This window comes from Triturus cristatus, chromosome 7 (assembly GCF_964204655.1).
Source record: "Triturus cristatus chromosome 7, aTriCri1.1, whole genome shotgun sequence".
Lineage (NCBI taxonomy): Eukaryota > Metazoa > Chordata > Amphibia > Caudata > Salamandridae > Triturus > Triturus cristatus.
This window is the reverse complement of record NC_140590.1, coordinates 535927634-535954867: the sequence shown is the minus strand read 5'-3', so window position 1 is coordinate 535954867 and position 27234 is coordinate 535927634. Positions and strand designations below refer to the sequence as shown.

Sequence of the window (27234 nt, the reverse complement as noted above, 5' to 3'; positions counted from 1 at the left end):
TCCGGTCCGACTTCGGTGGCCTCGGTTCGATCTCGACCTCCGATTCGATGGCGTCGGGCAGTCTCTTCACGATGTCGACTTCGGGCGGCTCCGGTCCGATGGCGCTCTCGGCTCCGATGACGTCGGCCGGCCTGGCCTCGCTGTCGACTTCCGGCGACTCCGGGGTGCGATCCTCACCCCCGACCTCCGGTGCTCTTCCTCACAGGTTCCGGGCGACTCCGGAGTGCGATCCTCACTCCCGGCCTCCGGTGCTCCTCTACCTCGGTCTCCGACGACTCCGGAGGGCGGACTTCACCCTTCCGATGACGCCGCTCACTCGACCTCGGTTCACCTCCTTCTCGACCCTTGGTATTCCTCTCGACCTCCGCCGGCGCCCTCTTACGACCTCAGGCGGCTCCGGGTACGACGTCTGCTACCTCAGTCAGCGCCGCTTCTCCACCTCGGGCTCCAGGTCTTCGGCTACTCGACGCCAGGCTCCAGGGAAACCAGTTCTCAGGTCAGAATCTTGCTGCTTTCTTGGTTCTAAGGCCTGTTCCTGCTGTCCAGGTCCTTAGGATGGTTTTCTTCTGACTTCTTCCCACACAGGGCTATAGGCTGGGATCCATCAGTAGGGACCAGTATCAAGGGTGGGTTTATGGACCCCACTCCAGGCACAAGTTTCCACCCCTGCTGCTTCACTCCTTCCTCCTTCACTGTTGTGCTCCTCTCCCTTCACCAGTCAGGTGCCAACTGCCAGCTCCAACTGCCAACTGCCTCTCTTATCCTCCCAACATTCTAAACCGCCTCCAACGGTCACAGGGTTCTGGAAGCTCCTGGAATGTTCTGGAAGGTGCTGGTAGGTTCCAGTGGATGCTGGTGATGTCACAGGTGGCCACCATTTTGTGCTTCAGGCCCTCAGACAGAAGTTTCAGGGGTAGCTAAAATGGCTCCCTGAATCTGTAGCAACACGAAAAAGTCTGGTGGTTCCCAAAAAGGAAAAATTCAAACAGGGTTTGAGGCAAAAGTGGGACAAAATAAATAATGATGAGGAGGGACCACCCAAAGGGCTGACAGGTCTAACACATCCCAAACATATAGCAACATGTCATCCGCATATAGGTAGACAACATGAGTTGTGCTATTCAAAGGTATTTTAGGTAGTTCCCCCTCAGCCTAAATTCGCTGCCGAAGGTTCCATTGCCAGGGCAAATAGTATGGGAGGTAGTGGACACCCCTGCCATAGTCCCTTCACTATTGGGTATGTCTCGGAAATATGTTGGCCAGTTCCTGCTCTTGCTGTAGGCATAGTGTAGGAAAGTAGTATCTGCTTTTATGGTTACCCCCAGTTTTTGCTTGATGTAATGATGTTTCTGACAAGTCTGACTGTGATCCTGCTAATCAGAACCCCAGTCTCTGTGCTTTCTCCCTTAAATTGGTTTGGTAAGTACTTAGGTACATCACAGATTGGACACTGGTGTAACCTTTTCAGTCTATAGTATATGGTACTAAGGTACCCAAGGCATAGGTACACAAGGGGTCCCCCATGGGCTGAAGCATGTATTATGCCACCCATGGGAGACCACTTAATTTGTAACAACAGGCCTGCCATTGCAGCCTGTGTAAGTTGGTGCTAACACTACTTACGAAAGATACAGGTTTACCTATATCTAGGTTCACTACACTTGAAAACCTATAAGTCACCCCTAAGGCAGGCCTTACAATCCTGAATGCAGGGTGCTTGGTTCTAAGGGGGAGGGTGCCCCTGCATGAGCAGGACACCCCTACAGCCCATGGAGTCCATTCTCCCGGGCTGTGAGACAGCCACATGATATATAGAGGGGCACCGCGTCATTACGCGATGACCATCTCAAAACTGTCTGTAATGAATCCTATCATGTTTGGTATCAAACATGTTGGAATCATACCCGCGCACCGTAAAGCTCCTCTCGGAGGCCCTCTGTGCTCCCTGTACCAGTCTTCCAGACCCGGACAGCAAGCTGCACTCCTGCTGCTGAGCCAAGCTCGGACAGGGGAAGGCAGAGCAATAGGTATCCTGTTACAGGGAGGTGTGACCACCTCCCAGACAGCGTTTAGTGTATTGGGGCAGGGTGGGAGCGCTTGCCAGCGCTACATAGTGGGTGTGTTGGGCTCCTGCTCTGGCGTGTACCTGGAAAAAGGACAGGGGAGTATCCTCCCCTTTCTCCAGCCCCTCCTTAGGGAGAGACCCCTGTATCTTACCAACCCTTTCCTTATGGTATTTAAGGGCTTACCTGAGGGTGGGCCCTTAGATTCGTTGTGGGACAAGATGCATTTCCGACACCACATCTTCTTCAACCATCTGGGCACTCTGGACTTCGCTCTGGGTATCAAGACTGTAACTGGGAAGACTCCTGCTGCTCCTGATTTCATCGCCCTGCCAGTCTGCTGCAACGTTCATGTCTGTGCACCATACAGGAACCTTCCAAGGCCTGTGGGCATCCAAGACACCTGAAGAAATCTCCCTTGAAGTGAAGGAGTCACTTCCCTGCATCTGCAGGCACAGCAACTAAGCTGACCAGTCTACGGATCCTGGGTTCTCACAGACTCCGAAAGGCTCAGCAAACCAGGTAGTGATTCTTCTCATCCCTCGAGGCCTGCCCTGTCCTCTCACCAAGTTTGAGGCCAGTATCCCTCGTTGGAGCCATTGGAACCGAACGCCTGTGTACTGCGTCGACTTGCAGTTGCAAATGCTTGTTGGCTTCCTTCCACCAAGATCTTCGGGCTCCAAGTAGCCCCAACCTCAAGCATCTCCAGTGACCAAGATCTTCATTCTCACCACATCACTTGCATCGTGGGCTTGCATCTTTGTTGAGCTGTTCGAGGTCCTCTTGCGACTTCTGTGCCTTCGGTCTGTGGGTCCTCTTGAGGGTCATCTTTGCATACTTTGGGCTCCCCTGATTGCTTGGGGCCTGCCCTGACTCCTCTGCTTGTGGTGAGTCTCTTGGACCTTGCTGGTCCCGACATTGCACCTACTTCAACTTCCATGCTGGTTGCAGTTGCCAAGACTTGTTGGTGCTCCCAACGGACACCGACCCATCAACACTTGACATCAGACATGGGACAGCTCGTATCTGGCTCCTGATCATCCTCAGCCTCGCCTGGTCTGCACCGCTGCAGTTTCAAGGTCACCATCAGCCTCCCTGCAACACCTGACATCAGTGGGCATTCGTCTTCCGTGCCTCCTGGTCACTCCTGAGTGGCATAGACTCCGTCCCCTCTGCTTGCAGGTTCTTAAAATCTTGAATCCACCTTTGGGTTCCACCTTGCACTTTTACCTTCTCCAGTAGCAGCATCTTCCTGAATTCCTCCATTGGGCTCCACAGCGGTTTCCGACTACACTTCACACTTATGCACCTGGCTTCCCTGGTGTAGGTATCCTGGTTCCTTGGGTATCCACGGGTGGGGTGGCTCTCCAACCTTCTGTCTTCTACGGAGTTTCTTCAGGGTCCACTGGGAAGGGTCCTTCTTCTTTAAATTGCAACCACGACTTACCCATTGACTTGCATTGGTCCCGCGTCGTGTTCCCACTCTGCACAAAGCCTCCGTGGGGCTCCTGGGGACTTACCTTGGGTGGTTCCTTGTGTCCCCGGCTCTTCTACGTCTTCTGGGTATAGTCTTGGTTCTAGTTGCTGTTCGCATACCACTATTTTAGTATATGGTTTGGTCTCCCCCTGGTGGCCACTGTGTATTTCGTTCTACTTACCTGTTTCTATTACAAGGTTTTGTGTGCATTGTGTATATCTTCGGCTAGGTTATATTTGTATATGTTAGTGAGTGTCTTATAATAAATGCATATTTTTATAAATACACTGTGTGGTTCTTTTTCACTTAATCTAAACCTATAAGATTATGTTCTGGTAAAACAAGCTGCTTTACACTCCTTCTGGACTAAGCCTGAAGGCTGCTCTCCACAGCTACCACTTACAGAGCTTTCTCAGTTTGTCTAAGACCACTAAAATCACCATAAAGGTTGTCTGGATTGGTGCAAGGTGCCCAGTACATAAGTGTACACCATATAACAAGTCAGCTTCTCACACATAGTGTACAATATTTTGATCCAGGCAATCACGTAAGTGACTATACCAAAGCAACCGAGTATTTCACGCAAGTATTCCCAGAGAAGCATTTGAAAGGCTTGCTCAATATCGAGTGCTAGGCAGGCCAAATGTGACCATTTCGTTGGGGCACTCTCCACTATCTGGTAGAGTCGCCTAAGATTTAAGGAGGTGTTTCTAAGCTGGATAAACGTGTTTTGATCAGAATGAATTAATTCGGGTTTGAATGGGCGGAGCCCCATAATTCATATTCAATATGGACAATGAGCTAAATGAAGCCATCTCCATTGGACCCCTGCTTCACTTTAGTATTGAGGTTACTACAGCTTTACTAGTCGTAGCAGGTAGGTTCCCTTGTGCCTTAGCCGCTTCCTATCTTTTAAGCAGGTTAGGCACCAGTTGGTATTCATATGTAGTATACAATTTAGTAGCAACCTGTCGGAGCCTGACATTTTGGCTTTCGCCAGCGAGCAAACAGGTTGCCATATTTCCTCTTCATCAATTTCGGGGTCATCAGTTTCTGTCTCCGTTCTGGGGATACTCTGGGGATACTCTGATGTCAACAGGGAACTCATTCAGTACTTCAAGTGCAAATGGCATTACTGAAGCATATATATTTGCTAAGAGAAGGCAGCATTTATGTCTTCCTTTGTATATACTGGGTTTCCCGGACAGGACGTGTGGCTGTTATGAGGCTATTAGATAGAAGCGTTTTAATAAGCCATGCTAATAGCTGATTTATCCCCATCAGTGTGTTTTAGTTCTGTGTATTTCACATGGTCCATGCAACAAAGGTGCTCCTATAGGTTAGAGTTCTTTTCCCTCATTGATAGGGAATGTTCCCTTATGGCAGTATCAGAGGCCTCTGCCATCTTCAGTGTATGGAGTGGTGTTTCAGTTTTCTAGCGCCACTGTCACTCGAGCTCCTATCATGGAACGAATACATGTTCAACGTATTACCACTAAAAATATTTCCCACTCTATTATGACCAGGGATGCAGTGCCCTCATTACACTGGAAATAATCTATATTTTCAGATAAAATTCCTCCCTAAAGACTGGGGGGCTCATTTACCAGGAAATTACACAGTGCTGCAAACCATTTTGCTGTGCCGAAATGCGTCATTTTAAAAGCACCGATATTTGCAGCAATACGGCACATCCCTGTGCACTCCCCTACACTAATACAGCAGTCATGCGCCAACCCAGCCACCCTTGCACCATGGTGCAAGGGTGCCTACGTTGCAGGAATGATAGTTGCTGTACAGAAGGGACACTTTTCTGCACGAAAACAATAACTTATGGCGTTTTCCTCTTTCTATGTGTGGTGCAGAATGCAGCACACAATGTAAGAGGGAAATATGAGGAGAAAAAAATATTTCTCCTCGTTATCCATTCTTACGCCTCTCCTGAGGAGATGTAGAATTCTGACGCATTCCCAGGTTTACAAAACGTTGTAAAACTGGGAATGTGTAAGGTTCCATTGATGCTGCGATGCAGCAACACACATGGCACGCCTCTTTCACGTAAAGTATTGCAGGAAATGGAGACATATTTACAAGGCCATGAATAGCCACCCCGGGTGGCTTTGCATTGCCTTGTTTATATGAACCAGCACAATGCACCGCCGGAGCGTAAAAAAAAGTTATGCAACTGCGGCGCAAGGGGCTTGTAAATAAGCCCCCCCGATCTTGTAACCACGTTAGCTGGAGTTTTCAGGTTGGTATGGGCATAGGTATCCTGCCCTATCCTAATCCCATCTCCAGCAGGCAGTAGTCTGACACAGTTTTCCTCAAGTAAGTTGTTTGGTATACATCTGACTGGAGTGTCCTGGGGCAGACCACACAACCTTATCTGATATTCAGTTTATACACTGCAGAATAATAGGAGTATGCTCGTAGTCATTCATTTCTGTAGTGCCAGAAGTCAACTAATGACCAGTTTTGATGCCAGTTCCTCAGGACCTTTGCATTACGAATTACCGGCGTACCTGGCAGTAGAAAATGTGAATGATCTAATGTCACAATTATGACACAAATGAAATTTCTTCCCCTAGCACCCTTTGGTTGTGAGCCTATTCCGACAACGTTAATGAGAGATTGTCCAAGAAATGCACCTGCTTTACATTGGGAAATATTGTCCTTTGGGGTCTAAACTTAGGAGCGGCGAGCCCCCCCGCCCAGCACCTTGAGACCCTTTCGGGTGAGTAGCTACGCTTTACAAACCCAATGACTGATTGATTGAACATACAGCGTCCAGTGTGAGCAGTATGCCAGCTCTGAGCCAGACCACTGCTCTCTTTGCATATGCTGAAAAGGTTGCATAGTTGCCATTTGTATTTTAGATTTTCCCCTTCTAGTGTTGTCCGGTGCGTTTCTTTAAGGAATGCCACATGCACATATCTCTGTTTCAACAGACCATGTATCATACCGTTTAGTGGCCCCTATCTAGCTTATCTTGTCTCATATAAAGGACATTCTGCCCAAAGAGACTCTGGATGCACAGCTGGGTATTTTAGGAGGTAGATCAGTGCCATTGTAATGTAGGCACCATGTGCAAATGGCACATTTCTTACTGCTGTAATGTCCAACATCCAGAGCTGTGCAGACTGGGATAAATCAGAGCAGCTCATCTGAAGGCTGGGGCATCACTCATAGTGGTCAGCCCCAATATTCGCTTGAGTTTGTATCCACAGTAACCTCCTCTGTATTATCAGTGGTTCAACCCTTATCTAAGACTTTGATTGCTGACGCAGTCACTAGGGCTGCCTGTCGAACCTTTTAGCCTGAGTTCAGGAGGGTGTTGCTGAAAGCTGCGTCTTCCTTTGGCTCACTGAATGGCGTTTACGAGGAGCCTTAGCTGATTTCCAGTCATCAGCTGTTCCACTTGGGCATCCTTCTTCACCTGGTTGATACTGCTTCAGCATGTTCCATGCACGAACCACATCTGCTGCACAGTAATGACACTTAGATGGGCAGTGAACAACAGTGTATATTTTAGCCCTAGTTCTCTGAGGCCCTTTTTAACTGCCATGAAGGAGGCTTTGTGGTGTTGTACCGCAACAGTAAAGTCTGGGAAAATAATAACTGAGGAGTTTTCGACTGTCCGGGGGCTCCTTGACATCGAGGCTTGAAAGATGACATCCCGATCGCAGTAGTTCAATATCCTTGCAACAAATGGTTGAGCCGGTGCTCCAGGTGGTAATCCTTGGGCTGGAACTCGGTCGGTATGTTCAACCAGAAGGAAGCGAGACAGACCATCAGGGATACCTAAGTCCGTAACTAGTCATCAATGTACTCTGTGGGATTTGTTCCTTCAATGTTTTCAGGAAGCCCCATGAAACGCAAGTTATTGTGCCATGCTCTACCTTCATCAGCCTCAGTACAACCTTCCAGGAAGTGTATTCTGTCTGCCAACATTTGGATTTGCACTGCTACATGTTTAACTTGAGGAGCAAGCGCAGTTAATGAGTTCTCGATGTTGTGGACTCTGTCCTTGAGTTTATGCTGGTCCTCTCTAAGGAGGGTGGGATCTGGGGCTACGGTATGAATTTTAGTCTCTAGTATCATCCCCGTACTTTCGATCGCGGCCACAATTTGGACAGTTGCTTTCTCAGTGATGTCAGGAGTTCCACTTGGGGGAATCATGGATGGTTATAGCCGTCATTTTCATCCCCTATTCCTGCCGATCTGCCAAACACTCAGGTTGACACCACATTATCTTTTCCACTCCAAGCAGTCACTTGTGGCAGCCAGAGCAATGGAGGCGCAGCCTGCCAGTCACCTGAGCAATCAGAAAAAATCACCTGTAAAAACACTCAGGTTGGCACGAGCAGCCGCTTAGTGTCCAGATGGCACTTTGCACATGCATATGCTATGGTGATCTCAGCAGTGATCAGGATCTGGGCTAGCAGTATAGTGCCTTCAGTTGGTGCAGTGGCGTAATTCAAGACTAAGGGCTATACATATACTTCACGTGGAACCATGAATGTAGTACATTACCTTCTGGTCTCCTAAGCCTAGGTGTACTCGCACTGATACAATGCTAAGCCGGCAGGTTTCAGTGGTACTTGCAGTGTCGTTCCTTGATGCTAGTTGTCATCTGACGTTGTTAGTGTAGTCTCAACCTGAGCGCTCCCTATGCTAAGTCCAGCCTTGGTGCACTGGGTCACCTTTCCATGCACACACAAATATTTGCACCCATCAGGCAAGTAGGGGAGGTCCAGCTGCAGATTGTCTGTCCTCGGTCCCTCTCCTTCCCTGGTTCCCCAGCTGGCCTCTCTGTCACCTAATTTGGATCTCACGACCCCTCATGCACAATGTCTCCCACAGCACACTACTAGCGGATGCCAGGCTGCTCGCTTGTGGCCTCACCAGTGGGTTTCTCCCTCACTTTTGTAGCCTCCTCACTGGTCCATCGGTTTCATGTCCCCACCACAGGAACGCAGCTACTAGCACAGTCCACAGACGAGTCCATTCTGCTTGTCCCGTTCACACTCTCCGTGACTGGTTCGAAGGACAGGATAGGTAGGTAGTGCCCTACTCCTGTGGGCTTGCTGCTAGGCCACAGCTCCTTTAACACTGTGACTTTGTGGATGTCCAGTTGTCTGAAATGATTGCTGCATTGTGTCGCGTATCAATGCCAGTAGTCTAATCTACTCATACTACCTTGTTTATAGATGCTGGTACAGATTTGCAATTGGGCTCCCCAGACCGATGTAGACAGTTTTTATTAGCAATGGTGTCTAAATATTATAATACTAGTTGAGACAATTTCTCGGCTTAGAAAATACTAGGAATATGTTTGGCATGTGAATCTTCCCTGTATTTGCCCTGGAATACTGTACTTTAAGTAGAGACCTATTTTTTAAAGTATTGCATTGCATTTCATTGTGTTATTACTGTAGCACTGTAGCATATGGTATTGAGTTACACACTACACCATCTCCTTGAGTGATGTTGACTACTCAAATTCAAAAAGTACTTTATTTGGTTAAAAGACAATAACCATGAAAGCAACAACATCAATTTACAATTTACACAGGGAAAATATGAAAATCTATTATATTTCATCATTACCCATTGTTTTCCGTAATTTAAAAACATTTTTAAAAAAGCTTAAAACTACAGCAACAGTCAAAACAGTGTCCATTCTCTGAAATTCTAAGAAAGCTGGGCGGCATTTATTTAAGTTCATTTCTTTGAGGAGCGGGATAATGAATTTCCTACGTGGTGAAATATAAAATTTACAAAAAAAAAAAATATGGATGTCAGATTGGGACGAGGAGTCATCACACGGGCACATAGGCAAATTTCGCAACCATGAATTCATTTCTGGGAAGGACAAGAGCCTAAAAACAATATTTAATCTAAAACGGGTCAAAAGAAATCGATCATAATTTGACATCGGCAGGGTTAAGTATGGCTGTACTTTATTGCCAGTTAACAACAAGAGATGCGAGGTTACTGTCTTTTTCTTCATTTCCTCTCGCCTTCTCTTTTCCTCGAGGTATTCCATACATAGCTTTTTCAACATTTTTCTGGATATATTACCCATTGAAGGTGGGTCATCAAAATATAGTTGGCATCCAATTTCAATAAGGAAATGTTTAACATAATTTAGCCAATCAGATCTACCCACATTTTCCAATTTTAATACATCCTGCAATATAGCCCGGTTCATGACACACTCATTTGTTATCCATACCCTATGCCACAAGAGGATGGGTTGTATTCTAATTAAGTCTGATATATGAGGTTGTCCAAATTCATTATGACAGATGTAGGTGGCAACACTTTGTGGTACTGTCAGGACATCCCTCAAACTTATTCTCGGCTATTTGAATTGAATCTATGTTGGAATACCCCCAAAGACCCGAGCCATACAGAGCTACTGATGTACACGTGGCGTTATATATTGTTAAAATTTCTTTTATCGGTTTCTTGCCCAGCTTTTTAATAAAATTCTTTAAGGCCATTATTGTTTTTAAGAACAAAAGGGTTCTGGCCTTTACAGCACTTGTCCACACCCCAGATTACTCAATGTTACTCCTGAAGAAGAGTCAAGAATACAAAGGAAGGGCTAGACAAACAATTTGCATGACAAAATTAAAAAAGGCCATGGTGCTCTTGAGTTAAATTACAATACCACCAAGAATACTGGCCAGGAATTACTACCAGCACGAGGACCTTGATAAAAAGCCTGAAATGCAGCCTTAGAGGTACTTGTGGGATATGGGTGATTTCTCATAGAACACAATTTGTACTGCAGAGACACTGCTCTAGTCCTGCAATATCTTTAAAGCCTAAATGTGCTACTATAAATTTTGATTTGTGTTTTTTCTCCTTGTAATGACATGAGCAGTTAATGACTTGACTGTTTTCCTCCCTCAATGAGATTGGCCCGCTCAATTGTTAACTCAATATGTCAGAAATCATGGAAAAAGCAGAACACTGAAATGAGGCCCACTGGACCCTCACATCAATTATATGAACCTATTAAATCTTATCAAAGGGAAAGAAAGAGGCCTCATCTCAAGACATGGCACTTTGTTTCCTCATATCTCTCTGCTTTGAGGCCCAAAGCAGTGGCTGCGTGCCTGCGGAGTAATACAAAATCATCTCTAGCCAACTAGGTAAGTGTGTACTTCTGGATTTACCTTTGTGTCCCCATTCTGTGTTGGTTGAAGACCATATTCCACTTACCTATCCTTATTTCCAATTTAGGAGTTAGCCTAAGCACCAATAACATTGGGTACTGGTACATCAGATAAAGATATACCAATAATTGATGTAAACATGCTGCCTCACAATACCCTCAGAGACCTATGTCTTCTATCACCAGTCAAATCAGATTCTTCGTAGGATGACAACGATAGCATTGTTACAAGCACTTTGGAGGTCGGTGTCGTCCTCAGAAGAGACACCAATGCCATCTCTTGTCGGAAGACCAAGGAGCTTAGGTGAACATCTCAGTTGAACTGAAAGTCCCTACTCCATGAGTGAAGGAAACAAACCTGGTCCTCAAACAAGAGAGTGCCCAGAAGTCTGTTAGCAGACTGGATCTTTTGGCATGACCCAAGTGAAGATTTATTTTCCTAAAGCACAGAACTGAGGAGATAATACTTCTGCAGTAGTGATTTTGTTGATAGATCCCAAAACAGAAAATACAGTGGTTATGGGATACTATTGTTAACATAAAAACACCAACACTGGTCAAAGTATCTGAACATCAAAATCCCTTACTCATTGTCAGGAAATTCCTAACTTTCAAACAATTTATATAGTGCTAGTGTGTTAATCGGAAACTATGTCACTCTTGTGTTCCTTTTATTTTTGGAAAAAAGGAACTGAGTGAGGCAGCTCTATTTAAAGTCTAGGTTGTTGTCACTTCTGATGTGTGACAGCCTTGGGGTACAAGTGATACTCCGTGGCACTACGTGTGGGTGAAATGGGTTCTGAAATTCTACCTTTGCTACTCGGATATTTTAAAAGATAACTTATCTGTGTTGGAAACAGAGTTCACTTGATGTATACAGACTCTAGGAAAGCAAGGGATCAATAAGGAACAGAAGTGGGGGAGAGTGGTGAAGATGACCTACCTTCTTTGACAGGAATAGCTGGGAATCTGTTCTCCATCCTCCCTCTGTAGATGTGCCCATCCAGGCCTAGTATGTCAACTTCCTCCTGCTAGGATTGAATATGCAAAGACAGCAGATGAAGGCACCAATGGAACTGAAACTTAAGGCTCTGCATGTTTATCCTGTATTGCACGGTTGGTGTAGACACTAGGGGCCTAATTTATGAGGCCCCTTGCTGCACTTTTGCACCGCCGGAACGTCACTTTTTTTACATTCCAGTGGTCCAATGTGCCGCAGTGGCTTTTCATGGCCTTGTATATATGTGCCCCTTTCACGCAAAACACAGCATAAAAGGGGCGTTCCATGGGTGTTGTTGTGGGTGTTCCCATGCAGCACACATGGAACTTGAAGCATTCCCAGATTTACAAGGCACCGTAAACCTGGAAATGCGTCATGATCTAATGCCACCGCAGGGGGGGTGTTTGGGAGGTGCAACGAGGAGAAATGTTTTAATTTCTCCTCGGTTTTTTCGTTTTTCTAGGTGTCCCTTCTGCACATAATTAATCAGCCCTGCAACGCAGGTCCCCTTGCACCATGGTGCAAGGGAGCCTGCATTAGTGCATGGCAGCCCATTGTGCGCCAGCGCAGGGAAAAGAGTCAGGAATGTGCCGTATCTTATAGATAGATGCAAAAACAACAGTTGATGGACAGAATGCAGAACAATGTCGTACATTCACCCTATCTTATAGATAGGGCGCATTCCTACCCTTTTCTTTTGACAAGAGGGCAGTGTAGCAAGATTCCTTGTATCGCTGCCCTGCGCCACAACCTCATAAATGAGGCCCTGGATGTTTAGGCTCATTAATGATCACTGGCAGCACTGAAGCAAGCACATGTTCAACTCTCTCTATATTCATTAGCTTTGTTGGGTTAGACAGTGGAGGTCTGCGCCTCTCTATGGTCAGTGGTATTGAGGAACCAAGCACTGAAGACACAGCCTTCTCTATGGTCACTTGCACTGCTAAACATACACTAGACCCACAGAGCTCTCTAATGTAGAACCACAAATTTCTCTATCGTCACTTTCACTGTTGGAAAAACTAGAGACTTTACCCTCCATATGCTGACTGGCACTGCTTAGTTGGGACACTCTAAGACCTCTCTATCACCTCTGGGCTCCAAAAATCACTACTGAAAAATTCTTTACTAAGCTGGTCAAAGTCAGACATCGGAGGCCCAATTTGTTTACTGTCCATGGCGGTGAATGCACCTGAAGCTCCGCTCTCTCTATGATCATGGCATTACTGGACGGGGTTGCCACTAGTTATTGTTTTACTTCACTGGCTAAGATGTTGGCAGATCTGTCAAAGTCATAGGGAAGATATGACCTATGGAGGCATGCAGTCTGTTTCAGTTTGGAGCAAGCCTAATATACCACGGTTCGAGTCAAACGTAAAAAAGGTAGCACCCGCGCTACTAGAACAGGAACTGCAAGCCTTGCCCTCTCTCTCTCTATTCACTACTTTGGACTCAGCCCTTCCTTTTGTGGGTTATTAATTAGATGCAGAGCTCTCCTCATGATCATAGGCACTAATGGAGTAGGCATTGAAGCCAACCGCGTCCGGGACCACAGGCACATTTGGAGCAGACATTGTTAGTCTCCCCTTCTTGTCAATGGCACTTCAGGAACAGTTCTCTTTTGCTAGCACTGCTAGTGAAGGCACTCGGGTGCTGGGTGGAGCCTGTCTATAGTCAGGGGCACCACCTGGAGCACTCACTGGTGGACCAAAACTGTGCTCTATGTCACTGCTGCAGGCCCCCTGAGCATATCTTTCTCTATAGATAGTGGCACTGTGAAAACCAGAACAGTGTGTCCTGTCATCTTTACAATCACTCGCACAGCAGATCAGGCACTGGTTGGAATAAGCCTTTCCACTATGGTCAGTAGCACCACTGGATCAGGCACTCTGGGATCAACTCTCCCTATAGCAAAGACAGTTGTGAAAGAGGTACTATGTGGACTGCTGGTACCGCTTTACCTCTAACTGTGCACCTGATGCACTTTACCACCTCTGGCACTGCCTAACTCTTTCCATAGTCGTTGGCACTCTATGGACAGAGATGCCGTTGAACCAGGTGCTCTCAAGGACTACTGGCTTGGCTGCATCTAGAACTATGTGGCATAACCTATCGATGATCGCTACATTACTGCAGTAGGTGCTGTGAACCCACCTTCCTCTGTGATCAATTACACTTTTGCACAAGGCACATGACGCTTAACCCTGTCCATGATCATGGTGACTCCTGGAATTAGAGGTTCTCAGTCATCTAGGTCTATGATCATCAACACTGCTTCAGCATACGCCAGAACCTCGCCTTCTCTATGGTCATTGGTTCAGGTGGAACAGGAGCAGCACGTGCAACCCTCTCGGAACTGTTCAGCTGATAGATGCCCTACTCTTGCCCCTTTGTTTTGGATGTATGACGTTACAACGCATGCTGTTACAACGAAAGTTTTACAACGCGAGTGCATTGACAACGCAGGACATTACAACGCAAGTCTTTACATCGACTTGCACTAGATGGCGTGCTAACATTAAAAAAGTGTAATTTACTATTCCAACTCCAGTCCACGTAACAGTAGGGAAGGTGTTGGGATAGTAAACTACACTATTTTTAATGTTAGCACGCCATCTAGTGCAAGTCGATGTAAAGACTTGCGTTGTAATGTCCTGCGTTGTCAATGCACTCGCGTTGTAACAGTTTCGTTGTAATGGTAGTGCGTTGTAAAAGTTGCGTTGTAAAGGTTGTTCCCCCTTTGTTTTCCATCTCACTTCCAGTGTCTTTTTCTCCTGATCCTGATCTCTCTGTTTGAGCCCCTTGCTGCTTGTTATCAGTTCCTCTGTTCCCTTCTTACCCTCACTCTTCTGTTGAGTTACCCTTCCTCTCATTAATGCTGCTTCTTTCTTTCTCTGTAATCTTCTGTCCTTTCTCTGTCTTGCCTTCCCTCTCACTTTACTCTCCCTTCTCTCTATTCCGCCTCTCCCCACCTTACCTTCAAAAGCGCCAGTATGTTCTCCTCTTCAGGCTGCACGCACTGGTTGGAGCTGATGCTCTGCAGTCGTGTATAGCGCCGATGGGGGAAGGTGAGGGTGTGGCTGCCCCCACAGCTCCGAGGGGTAGCCGTGATACCATAATCTGACATCTCGGGCACACGCTCACTGCATAGAAGGCAAATAGAAAAAAAACTAGTCGCAAACTTCACTTCAAGAAAATTGATTCCTGCAATAAACTATGGAGTTTTCTTGGCCCAAGTGCCCGACACAATGGTACTCAGCCCTCGTCTGTGCAAGAGCATCAGGATACAGCCGTTGAGATACAGTGGTAAGTGCTGATCATTGATCACTACCGAGTCATCAGCACCAATCGCTGTTAGAGTAGCTTTACAGCTCTGCTATTTAACGATACTGTATGGAAAGTTAAAGATCCTCGCAAGACCGACTCAGCCTCTTAAAACAAGGGTACACAGGAAATGGCTATTCTCAAAGGAGTCTTGGCAGTGGGGTTAATTATGCCAATTAGAGTGAATACTGGTTACTGAAATCAATGTTAGTTGTTGATTGGCTGCTGCAAGACAGGTCTCGGCAGTGATTGGGTAAGATAAAACAAGACTTGACAGTGATTTGCTGTTATTCAAAGGCTAGGCATTATATGGATATTAAAACAGATCAGTATCAGTCACTAGAGAATAAAACTAGTCAATGATTGAGTCCTAAACAAAAGGCTGAGCAGTGTCTGGGTTCTAGGATCAACGCTTGACAGGGTTGAAAATTACCTACCATCAGTAACAGTCAACCTGATGGATACTGCGTTTACTCTGGGGATACTTTTATTTGAAATAATCAATGGACCTTGGGAAATATTTTCATATCCGTAACACAGCCAAGGAACGCCAGCCTTGTTCCAGGGGTTTGATCGGAAGTCGTGTGGTGCTGGCTACAAATGCTGCCACCCTAGGCTTAAATTGTGCCAGGGCACTAGCGAGCCTCATTTCCTATAACCTTTCCACCACGGAGGGACCGAAGCGAGACTGAACCAGTAGAAAGAGCATGGTGTGCTTGATTTAGCGATTGCCGTGATAGACAAACTGCCAATAAACAACTGATTTTTTCAACATATCCTTAAGCAACTTAAATGTTCAATTTACAGCATGAAACATGCCCTGGCAGGCAACCCACATCACCCACAAAGGAGAATTCATCCAGCAAAACTCTGAATTAGGCCCAGCTTCTTTGAACACCTAACACTTTTGGAAAGGGGACTTCGGATAACACAAGGAATAATGCTAGAAGCTATGCAGAACTACTGCTCTTCTGAATGAAGCTTGCCTTCTAGCATCGGAGTTTAAAGCGGCTGTGACGTGAAGTATGCAGAGGAACCAAGTGCCTGCCTTACAGACTTCCCCTGCATGAACCTCCACGAAAAGCTACTTCGTACAGTTCTGCCTCCGTTTGTTTGAGCCGTACGCCCTTCGTGGGGAGATGCGTGGCCTGCTTCACGCACTATCTTGTGCAGATGTTTATTTACTTGGAGTGAGTCCGCTTAATGCCAAGGCTTTAAATACTAATCTATTTATTATAAGAAACTGCCCAGATCCATACTGCTAATATAGTGACTGAGCGCTCTCTTGGATGGGGTAAGTCTATGGTATATTTCTCATGCCTTAGGCTAATAGGTTAGAGGGACAGAGAAATAAATACTTTAACCTGAACTTACTGATTCAAGTGAAATTCTGAGACAAACCTGAGAATAAGATATAATGCTGCCCTTAGTATAACTTACAAACTGATAATATTTTTGCACTGCGACAGATGTATTTATCCTTCACAACGCAAACAAATGACTATTCAGTAGGATTGGCAGAGTTCAGTCCCATTAATATATCAGAATTATTTTTATGAACCTTACCAAAATGGCTGACAATGCACAGATGGGGGGCCTGCAAAGCCATCCCTGCATTCACAATCGCCAAAAGCAGCCATACAGGAACAGAAGGTACAATAAAAAACAAAAACAAACTGTCATGATGAGAATGGCATTAGGGGTGCAAATGGAGAGCCCCATGACTGCAAATAGGTAGAAAGGTACCCCCTATATTATCTTAGGTCCTAGAGGAGGGGGAAGCAACAAAATAAAATAAAAAACTGATAAAAACCTCTAAACCGACCTAGATCATTTATACCACTGGCCAATAAGGCTCATACACCAAACATATCCTCCAAATATCTTCTGGAACCAAAATTAGTTCATAAAACTATTTGTTATTTATAAAAATACTTTTTTCTTTTTCTTTTTTCAGGAATCCATTACTTTAAATTAGCACTAAACATGGAAAAAACATACACCATAAATACCAAACAAGTAATATCAGCAGCACTTCAGTACATTTTATGAGCTTAGCTTCATAAATGGCCTCATACTTCAGTTGGCCTAAAGTGGCTAACTAGAACAGACAGTGCAATATGATAAAAAAAATAAAAAATCATAAATACAAAGATAACCCCACACTAATCCCTCAAACCTACAATCATACCTATCAACCATCTCACCCATCCTATTAACCATACAACATTAAAAAATGATAAACAAAACAGTTCAAAGCATGTGGGGGATCCAATATATCAGAATCGAGACACTGGTAGTTTAAATACGTTGTGCAGATACGTCCCAACCAATCCTTCTCTTGTGTGTGTCTCTGACAGGATTCCCGTATATCAAATATAGGTCAACGCACGTTTCGGTGGAACCCTAATAAAACCACCTTCATCAGGACCAGTTTTGAGTCAATTAGTTCTCAAAAAAAGAGTTGGGCTGGGTTTATCTGAGTAGGTCTATTTCTCTTCCAATAAACGGGCATGCAGTAGGTCAAACACCAAATGAGACCCTGTCTGTTTTTGTATCTATACGGATGTCAACCTGTTTCTATCCTGATGCACAGGCAGGTCACCTGCCCTGCTACAGCCGTGATTTTAGCAGCTGCAGAGAGGCGCCATTCTGCCGATAGTCTAATAGGATTAAATAATCATCCTGAGCATGTATCTGGATGAAGACTCATATCCTGACATCAATCACGTCTTCTTCAGCGTTTCGGCGTTTTCCCATAAGTCCTCATCCCCAGGACTGTTCCTTATGCCCACCAATGCTTGAGCTCACATTCACAATGAGGAAGCTGCCCCTCATCGATAGCATCCGGTTTGCAAATGTTATACTACTCACTCTCTGGAGTTGGTTTGTCATCAATGGTTTCCAAACCCAATTGTGGTCCAGTCCATAAATACATTTAATTGGGATCTTTAGGGAGTAGGGGCCATGCCTTTCACACCTATTCCTCCCCCAAATTGCATGGAGTCTCAGGGCCTCATTTACAAGCCCATCAGCCTCAGGTGTGTCACTTTAGTCAGACGCACCAGCGGCGCAGTGTGCCTGCCCATATTTACAAGGCCACGTAAAATCACCCTGCATGGGTGTTGCTGTGGGTGTTCCCATGCAACATCCATGGAACCTGACATATTCAAAGATTTACAAGGTGTCGTAAACCTGGGAATGCATCAGAATCCTAGGTGTAGGAGTAGCGCATCAAGGAAAAATACTTTTATTTCTCTTCTTTTTTTGCATTCTGCCACACCCATAGAAGGAGCAAAACACCATTACAATTGGTTTTGCGCAGGAAGGTGTCCCTTGCTACACAACAACAACAATCATCCCTACAAGGCAGGCACCTTGCACCATGGGGCAATGGTGTCTGCGTTGGTGCCCGGCTCCTGTTTATGTGCCGGCACAGGGGAGGACAGGAACGCACCGTATATGGTAGATACGGTGCAGCAGGAAGGCTTGCTGCGTGTCAAAATATAGTAAAGGAGGCCCTGAATGTTTACATTACGAGTCGTAAAGATATTTGTAACTCATAATATTACTTTTGTACAGTGCTGCTTAGGGTTTTGTAGTTGCAAAGCCTTTGACTTTGTGAATTGCAGGTTCCCCGTTTTTAAAATGGGTTTACTGTGATTCCAAAGACAGAATTAGAATAGTCCATTTTAAAAATTTCTTACATGCTGTCTTCAGACTGACATTCAGACCAGGAGAGGGAATCTAGATTTTCTTCCTCCCCTTATGTATGGACTGATGATGCTTGGAAGCCCTACACTTTTCACGCGATTGCAAGTGCTTCTTTTTGTGTTTCTTTTACACCAATTACACCCCAAAACAGTTTTTCTCATAGGATTTGAAGATCCAAATTTGGGCTTGATTCTGTAGATCTGCACATTTTTTTAAAAGTCAATATATTTTTATTTGGAGATCATGAAAAAAAGTTGAGAGAACAACAAAACAACATATTACAAATATACATGGTGAAAACCGTGCACAGTGCATACGTGGATCTCTCGGCTGGTCTAGAGTCAGGCCATTGACTGGATTGGCCGTATGTTGAGGGTTAGGCACAGACCATGCCTGTTAAATCAGCCCCTACAGCAAATTAGCACTGCACACAGCTAAAGGTCGTGCACAGTATGGTTTGGCCAGCTGCCGAGGATTAGGCGGAGGGCCTGACCAACACCAGGAACTGCTATAAATGTTGCTGCTCATAGCAAACGGCCCTGCACTGTGACCATTGGCCACTTGTGGAGGGCTGGGTGCGGGACCAAGCAGACAGCCAAAAGCTGTGCGCAGCTGAGGTCGCTTTTATACGGGATGGATGTAATATACCCCAAAAACCACGGACATTTGTTAAAGCGAAGTTATGGTTTCTTTTGCTCACCACACCATTATGATTAAAACACCTCTTAAGGGGGGCGTGGCCAAGCAGGCCAACATGGCGGTCGCACCTTAGTACCGCTCTGCGGCTAACCCCTGAATCTGCCACATACCTGAGCCAACGATGTCTCCGTCACTTCCTGCCATACAGTGGTGCCCGGATTCCCGGGCCGTCTCCTCTCCTGCTTTCTGTGGGCCCTCGGTGGGTCTTTGTGACCGACGGCACTGTGCGGCCTCTAGTAGGCCCCTGCCGCCGCGTAGAGGGCATTGCCACAGACCACAAGCTCACCTTGTCTCACACTGCCCTGCGCCCCCCGGGGAGTACCGCTACAGTAGTCAGCATACTTGCTACTGATCGGCGCCTGGGGAGGCCCCGGAAGGGGCGCACGAGGCAGAGAGTCATCGGACTTGAAGGGCGAGAGGAACTCTGCAGAAACGCTATGAACCGCCGCTGCGAGCCTTAAACAGTAAGGGCCCCACCTCGCGGCCATCTGCCTGCTGGCCTTTGCGAACATGGGGGAGTCACCTGCCCACAACCGCGTGCCCCAGTACCGGCCCACCAGCCCAGCTGCTGTGGAGCAGGGCCTGAAGAACTTTGGGGTGATCAGAATGCACCACCTCGTTACCGCCGCGGGGGCGGGTTACTGTAGCCCGCAGATTCTCCTGGACCTGCGCCACCTCGGCACACCTACAGAGGACTTCAGGATTGGGCCGGACTGGCCGTAGCGGGCACTGGGCATTTCCCGGTGGGCCGCCAGGGTAGGGACTGGTTTTGGGTCCCTGGGGGGCCGTTTTTGTTACAGGGCTGTTTTTGCAGCACAGATGCAATATCGGCCCCTGTAACAAAATCGTCCGAAACCGGCCCTGACAAACAGCTCGGCTGCATCCCCAACCACGGGTGTGGGGCTGGCCGAGCACTTGCCAGGGCTGGTTTTTGTTCCCTGTCCGGCCCTGCTTAAGGAGGAGCTGTGACTGAAGGACCCTTGGAGGGGTGCCCGTGATCGGAGGGGCCCGGCCACCCCCGGGGGTTCCACTCTGGTCCCTCTTCATCTGCGATCCAGGAGTGAGCCTGCCAGGAGCAGTAAGGGACCTGCTGTGCTACCACCTGCCTGCGCACCCTGCAAGTGGGAAGGCCTACCCTGCTAGAGGCCTCGTATCTGTGGCCTAATGTTACAGCCCGACCAAAGCGGAGCTGTCCCCTGCATTTCCAGCATTGGCTCCTGATTCAGGTCCCCTGCTAGGATCCCCACTGCCACTACTGGATCCACAGGTGGGGGGCTCCACCTTGTGTGGGCGGCACTTAGACAGGCGCGGATACCACAGTGGCACCTCCCTGGCCACGTCGCCTGCTTCACTGGGAGTTGCGGCGCACCACGGCAGACCGCCCAACCTGGGTTGTGGCCTCATGTCTTGAAGACACCTGTACCCAGTACGGTGCGGCCCGTCTGTCCGATCTGCGCTGTGTGTGTGGTGTACCGGACCAGCGGGACTCACTGGAGACCCCTTTGTCTGGACCCATGGGGGCGGAGCTCTGGGACTTTGGAGGTTGTCGTAATCCTGCCGCTGCTATTCCCCACAGAAGTGGCTCCAATGGAGACTGTTCAATATTTTTGATCAGGGGGTGTTCCCCCATTCAACACCTACTCTGTCCAATTCGGACACCCCACCAGTTCCTTATGGCCCACCTTAGCCGCCGCCTGCCCAAAAGCCAGTCATCCTACCACTGTGCTCCCTGCTTTGCCGCTTCTTCTTTGCCAGGATGGGGAGGGATAGAGCAGCCAGCAGCGTGCACACCCAGGCAAAAATGGACCAGTACACAACCGGCTTGTCTGGCGACATCATGGGCCCTACTTATGGGGTTGTGTCTGCTTCCTCCGCCACTGCTGATTCTGCAGGCTATCCATGCTTCGTTCCTTGGGCCGAGCAGCCAGACACACGCTGTCCTGCTCCCATGCGCTGCATCGGCAGGCTGGGTCAATCTCCTTTCAATGAGCCTCATAGGCTTTACCACTTAATTGACTGATTATATTGGTTGGTGGCACCCTTCAAACCCTAGCATGGAGCGACTGCACCTCCAGCATTTATCCGCCTGTTTTGAATAAACAAGTATTGCTATTCCATCCTTTTCCCTCGGAAGTTATCCACAACCCACAGGACGGAGCGGATGCACCTCCTGTGTGTATACTTTCCGTATCATTTGGAGATTGTACCAGGAACGCACCCACTGTTGTCAGAATCAGGGTTCATCAAGTGAAATCTAGTGACAGGTTGCCAGCCATTCTCTACCCTCACATGGGTGCCCGGCTGGGTTCCTTGTGAGTATCTTTTTCTCTTTTCTTCACTCACTTGTGGCACACATCCCCTACACGGCTGAGAAAACCACCCTTCAGATGTCCCTACATTTCTAGGTCCTGAAGAGACCCAACACTGCACAAAGGGTCAAAACGTCGTCGGCAGATAACAAAAGCGAACAATTAAACCAGCGCTTATCATTGTACAAGAAACGCGGTGTACATTCTGTATACTTACAAATGGTCAACTTTATGATAAATTGGAAACCTTGCACATATGTCACAAATATGTCACCAGTACTTTAGGTTTCTGTAATCACTGGGGACACTACGCACTACTGTTATATCATTTCCATGTACATATTTTTATTTTTTTTAAGAGCTATAAAAAAATTGATTGTGAAAAACAAAAAGTAAAGTGCATGTGGTCTTTTCTCCTTTTGACATCACCCTAACCCTCTTCATTGCCATTGTGCACTATTATATCACTATCATTTTGATATTATTCCACAGGAGCCATTGTTTCTGTTAATAATCCATGCTTCGCAAGCGGCTGTGGAGCCCAAGATCACCGAGGTGAGAATGGCTGTTGCGCTGTTGTGTCAAGACCTCCGCAACGCCACAGCATGAATGACAGAGCCAAAGTCCCGGATCACCTCAGCTGAAGATGATATCTCAACCCTTAAAAACCAGGTCTACACCCTGCTCAATCGAATGGCAGAACCCTACAGGCATGCAGATGATGCAGGGAACCACTCTCGGCTCAACAACATCCACCTGATTGGAGTCCCAGAGCGAGCAGAGGGGGCTGATCCGCAGCGGATGGTAGAGTATATGGAGCACTGGATCAAGTCCTGGATACCAGCCGTTCGCCTGCCCTGTGGTGTGCTATCGAAAGAGCACACCGGGCCTGGACCGCCAAGTCTACCCCTGGGGCCTTAGCTCTTTATAGCTCGCATTCTCAAGTACCGAGACAGGGACGCTGTTCTCAACGAGGCCCAGCAGCATCTTTTACATAAAAGCATCATTACATAAAAGGATTCTCTTCAAAATCCTTGTCTTAATTTTCAGAACCCTCAAGAACACAGGACCCAAATACCTAAGAACCAGAATCAAACCATTTATTACCCAAAGGATTTTACGATCATCCTCGGAAAATCTCCTGGCACCCCCCCACCTTCCACCTCTCATCTAGAGGAAGAAAGTCAATGGCAGTCCTGGGAACAAAAGCGTGGAATGCCTTGCCCACCCATTTGAGACTGGAGTAGTCTGAACCCCTGTTCAGGAAACACCTAAAAACCTGGATCTAACATCTCCATTGCTTCCGGTTCATAATGCAGGATTGTTTGCTGTCTCCTTACAATGTTTTACTTAATCACCACTTCACCTCCTGTGCAAGTTCCAGTCCAGGGCCATCACACTAGCCATGATGACGGCGGCTCAGGTTATATTTTATCAGAATTCAATGATTTCTCAATTAATGATGGGGTTTGCCTTACTTTTTCTCTCCTTCCCTCTTGTTCTTTGCCTCGTACATGATGAACTTGAGGTTTTGCTCTTCAGTTCTTTCCAAAAGTTCTTCTTATAGGGCAACAGATGCTTCTGGGGTAGAAGTGTGAGGTGGGGTTGGAGTTGGGGGAGGGTGTTTCTTTGCACAATGTTATTTGCTTTATTTGTTAACCTTTTCTTTTCCTGCATAGGTACCAGCACGCACACTCGTTCAACATCTGCACGCAGTTCCAGAGTGGCATTCTCCCATACACCACCACGTAGCCACTCTCTTTGACTCATTGGACCCAGCGAGTGTCCTTGGCAGGCTCCTTGCCGGCACTCTACGTTAGACTCTACTTCATGCACGCATGACCTTTCGGATTTTGGCCTGGAATGTTAACGGCTTGCTGCATCACCTTTGCACAGCAACACTGTCCTGAGGTACTGTTGATGCAGGAGGACCATCTCTTCGTGGAGCGCTGCCCTTTCTAGCACGTAAAGGCTACAATAGAGTCGGGGGAGATGGAAGCAGCCATCCTATTGCGTCGTTTCTTTCCCCTGGTAGTTGTGCAAGTTACACGTGATCCACAGGGATGCTCTGTCACCCTGGAGGGTACACTGGAGGGGCGGGCGGTCTCCGTCGTATGCACATATGTACCCCCTGCCTCTCTGCACACTGGGCTTAGGGACCTCTCGTGCCTTCTTTCAGGCCTCCCATAGTGGCTTACAATCCTAGGGGGCAACTTCAACGCGGTGCCAGACCTTGATTTTGAATGGATCGGAGTTTCGTCAGAGTCTCGACAGACCAACGCCCGGCGTCTTGCCGAATGGACCACGACTCTGGGTCTCTATGATGCGTGGTGATCCTGGCATCCTCGGCAGTAACACTTCACACATACGTCGGGAGCCCACCACACCCATTCCCGGATAGACCTCGCTTTTCTTCCCATCCTTGCCTGTCAGTTATTGACCCAGATCCAGGTGTTACCCTGTGAAATTTCAGTCCACTCCCCTTTGCTTCTCCAACTTGGGCACCCGCCTCCAGGGCAGCGTCCCATGTGGCGTTTAAACGCATGGTTTCTCGAGGACAAGGAATCTGTCCACTTCCTCCGGTCCGAATTTCGGGGCTACTTTCACAACAATGAAGGCCCGGTTACACATACAGGCACCCAATGGACCACAAGTAAAGTGACCCTACGAGGTGCCGCCAGGAGTTATGTCAAAGCCCGGGAACGCGATCAATCTGCTTTTATAACCCAACTAGAAGCCAAGGCACTGCTCCTTGAGCAGCAGTTGGAGTCCAACTCTCTGGCACGGATCACTCAGCAGTTAAGTCTTGTTTGTGAAGACATCCGATTACACTCTCTCTTGAGGCAGCTAAGCACCTCTGGCATGCCACAACAGCCCGGATCTATGGCTGGGACGACAAAAAAGGGGAATTGTTCTACTGGTTTGTCTCTCGTCAACACGCTGACAGGATTGTCCCCAAAATCCTAGACGGCAGCGTCCTCAACAGACTGTTGTCGAGATAACCTTGGCCTTTGTCCATTACTATCAGACATTGTACGCCCACCTCGTAGATAGGAGTGCAGCTGTGTCCCAATCTTTTCTTGATTCGTTCTCCCTTCCCCTGGCTGCCAGTATCAGACATCCGTCTGCTAGACGAACCATTCACGGCAGAGGAAATTAGAGAGGCATTGTCCGGTATGGCACCGGGTAAAACCCCAGGCCCGGATGGCTATCCCATGGAATATTATGCTGCGTTCTGCGAGACCATCATCCCCCATCTTTTATAGCTCTACAAGAAAGTTTGCCACATGTGGTTCTTACCCCTGGAACTGGCATCCAACACTATCGTCATAATACCTACGACGCAGCCCCCTTCCACAACATGCGCGGCCTATAGACTGATCTCGCTCCTTAACTGCGAGGTCAAGATCTTTGCATGCATATTAGCCAACAGGCTCAAACAGGTTATACATGGGCTGGTGCAACCTTACCAATGCAGCTTCATGCCGTCCCGCAGCACATTACACTGTATACGCCGGTTCCAAGTGGCCCTGGCCCAACGTCACCGACTCGCACTAGACATAGCCTTCCTTCTCATTTACTTTGAGAAGGCTTTTGATGTAGTGGACTGGCACTACCTCCACTTGGTGCTGGCATGTGCGGGTTTCGGGCTGAAGTTCCGGGTATGCTCCGTGTCCTATACTCCAATCTAACCACCTGAGTCCAGGTCAACGGGGTCCTCTCTGAAGCTTTTGCCACAGGATGCTCCCTGTCTCCCCTCCTCTATGCCATGGCGATAGAATCTCGGCCCAACTTATACGTGAGGACACCCAGTACGAGGGCTGAGCCTGGGGTACAGGGCATGAGGACCGTATCGCAGTCTATGTGGATGATGTCCTGCTTTACCTCACACACCCGGCGGTTAGTGGACCCCGATGTCTCCGGCTGTCAGAATGCTTCGGGAAGCGTCTGACCTGTGGATTGTCCCTTCTAAGTCGAAGTTGGTCAACCTGGCGCAATCCAGACACTACTTCGACTGGCAGACGAACATCCCCCTCCTCCGTCTCAGTTTTAAATACCTAGGCATATGGGTCGCTCTGCACCCGGACCTTACCTGGGCCCTCAACCTCAAGCCTTTGGTCCAAATAGCAAAGGCGGACCCATCAGGTGGCGGGCCTTCCCCCTCAATGTACCGGGATGCATCACCCTCTTTAAGATAATAATGCTTCCGCGCTTTCTCTCTGTCTTTCAAAACCTGCCGATCCACTTACCTTGCATGTGGTTCTCTGCACTGGACGGCGCTATCAAGACATTCCTGTGGCAGGGCTCATGAGCACGTCTGGCCTTCACGCATTGCCAGCTGGGGTCGTACGATGCCGGCTTGGGGATGACCAATCTTCACCTCTATTATCTTGCTTCCCTTCTCCTCGTTCTTCATGATTGGCTCAACAGAGGATGATCAGACTCTGCCTATCGCCTGGAGTTTTCACTGCTGGGTTTCTCCCAGTTTCAGACAATGCTTTATGGTTCCCCGGTTCTTCTTCTCCGACCTCCAGTAATCCGGGTGGTGTTCCTTGCATGGCGTGCAGCGCTACGACATGTATGATGGGACAACAGACTCATGCAACAGACACCGCTCTGGCACAGCACCTGGTTGAAAGAGGTGGCCTCGCTCCGCAGTTTCTGCTCCTGGGATCTCATCCGTATTACTCAACATGGAGACGTCTGGTCATGGACACACATGCGCTCCTTCCAGGACCTTCAACGCAGCCACAGCCTTGCATGCAGCCAGCTCTACAAATATCTTCCACTCAGACACGCTCTCCAGAGTCCCAATGCATCACCCGCCCACTGACACACTCCCGGAGATTAGCCCCCTGGAAGGCAAGTTACTTATGGGCAGTCTAGGCCATGGCGGATAGCGCAGATCTACCACATGCTTGTCATCAACTCCCCTGGCTCACTTGACCACCTCAAAACCCACTGGGAGAGTTGGGTGGGACCTGTGGAGGACGAGGACTGGCGGAATGCACTGATGGCTCCCCGATAGCTTACCACCTCCTCTAGACTCCAAATCGTTCAATCCTACTATCTCTACTTTGCATACCTTCCCCCAGCATGCTTGTGCCAAGCGGGCCTGCGCCCCACTCCTGCATGAATCACTGACAGAATATCGATGGTCAGAATATCGACCTACAGAAATATCGCAGCAAGAATATCAAAGTCAAGAATATCGACATCCTATCTACATTATGGTAAGTACAAAAACATTGAGAAAAAAAATATCGATGTCAAAAATATCTTGGTTAAAAATATCGGGTTTTGGGGGAGGAGCCTAGCGCGCATCCAAGATGGCCGCGTAGGTGCGAGGCTCCCGAGGACCTCCACGACCTCCTGAATTAATCCTGGCTATATCCTGTCCTTGTTGAGGGGACTGTATCGGTGAACCCGAGCTGAGGCGCCACCCGTTTTTCGTTTTC

General features: G+C 47.7%; 1 protein-coding gene across 3 annotated transcripts in view; it reads right to left on the bottom strand.

Annotated features, from left to right (window-relative positions):
- QRICH2 (glutamine rich 2) overlaps positions 1-27234 on the bottom strand; it is a 450378-nt gene that overhangs the window by 37030 nt on the left and 386114 nt on the right. For all 3 annotated transcript variants that reach the window (XM_085616929.1, XM_085616930.1, XM_085616931.1), the window contains exons 17-18: positions 14707-14872; positions 11673-11760 (exon numbers count right to left, since the gene is read on the bottom strand). In XM_085616929.1, coding sequence (XP_085473055.1) covers positions 11673-11760; positions 14707-14872 — 254 coding nt within the window. The remainder of the gene's footprint in view (positions 1-11672; positions 11761-14706; positions 14873-27234) is intronic.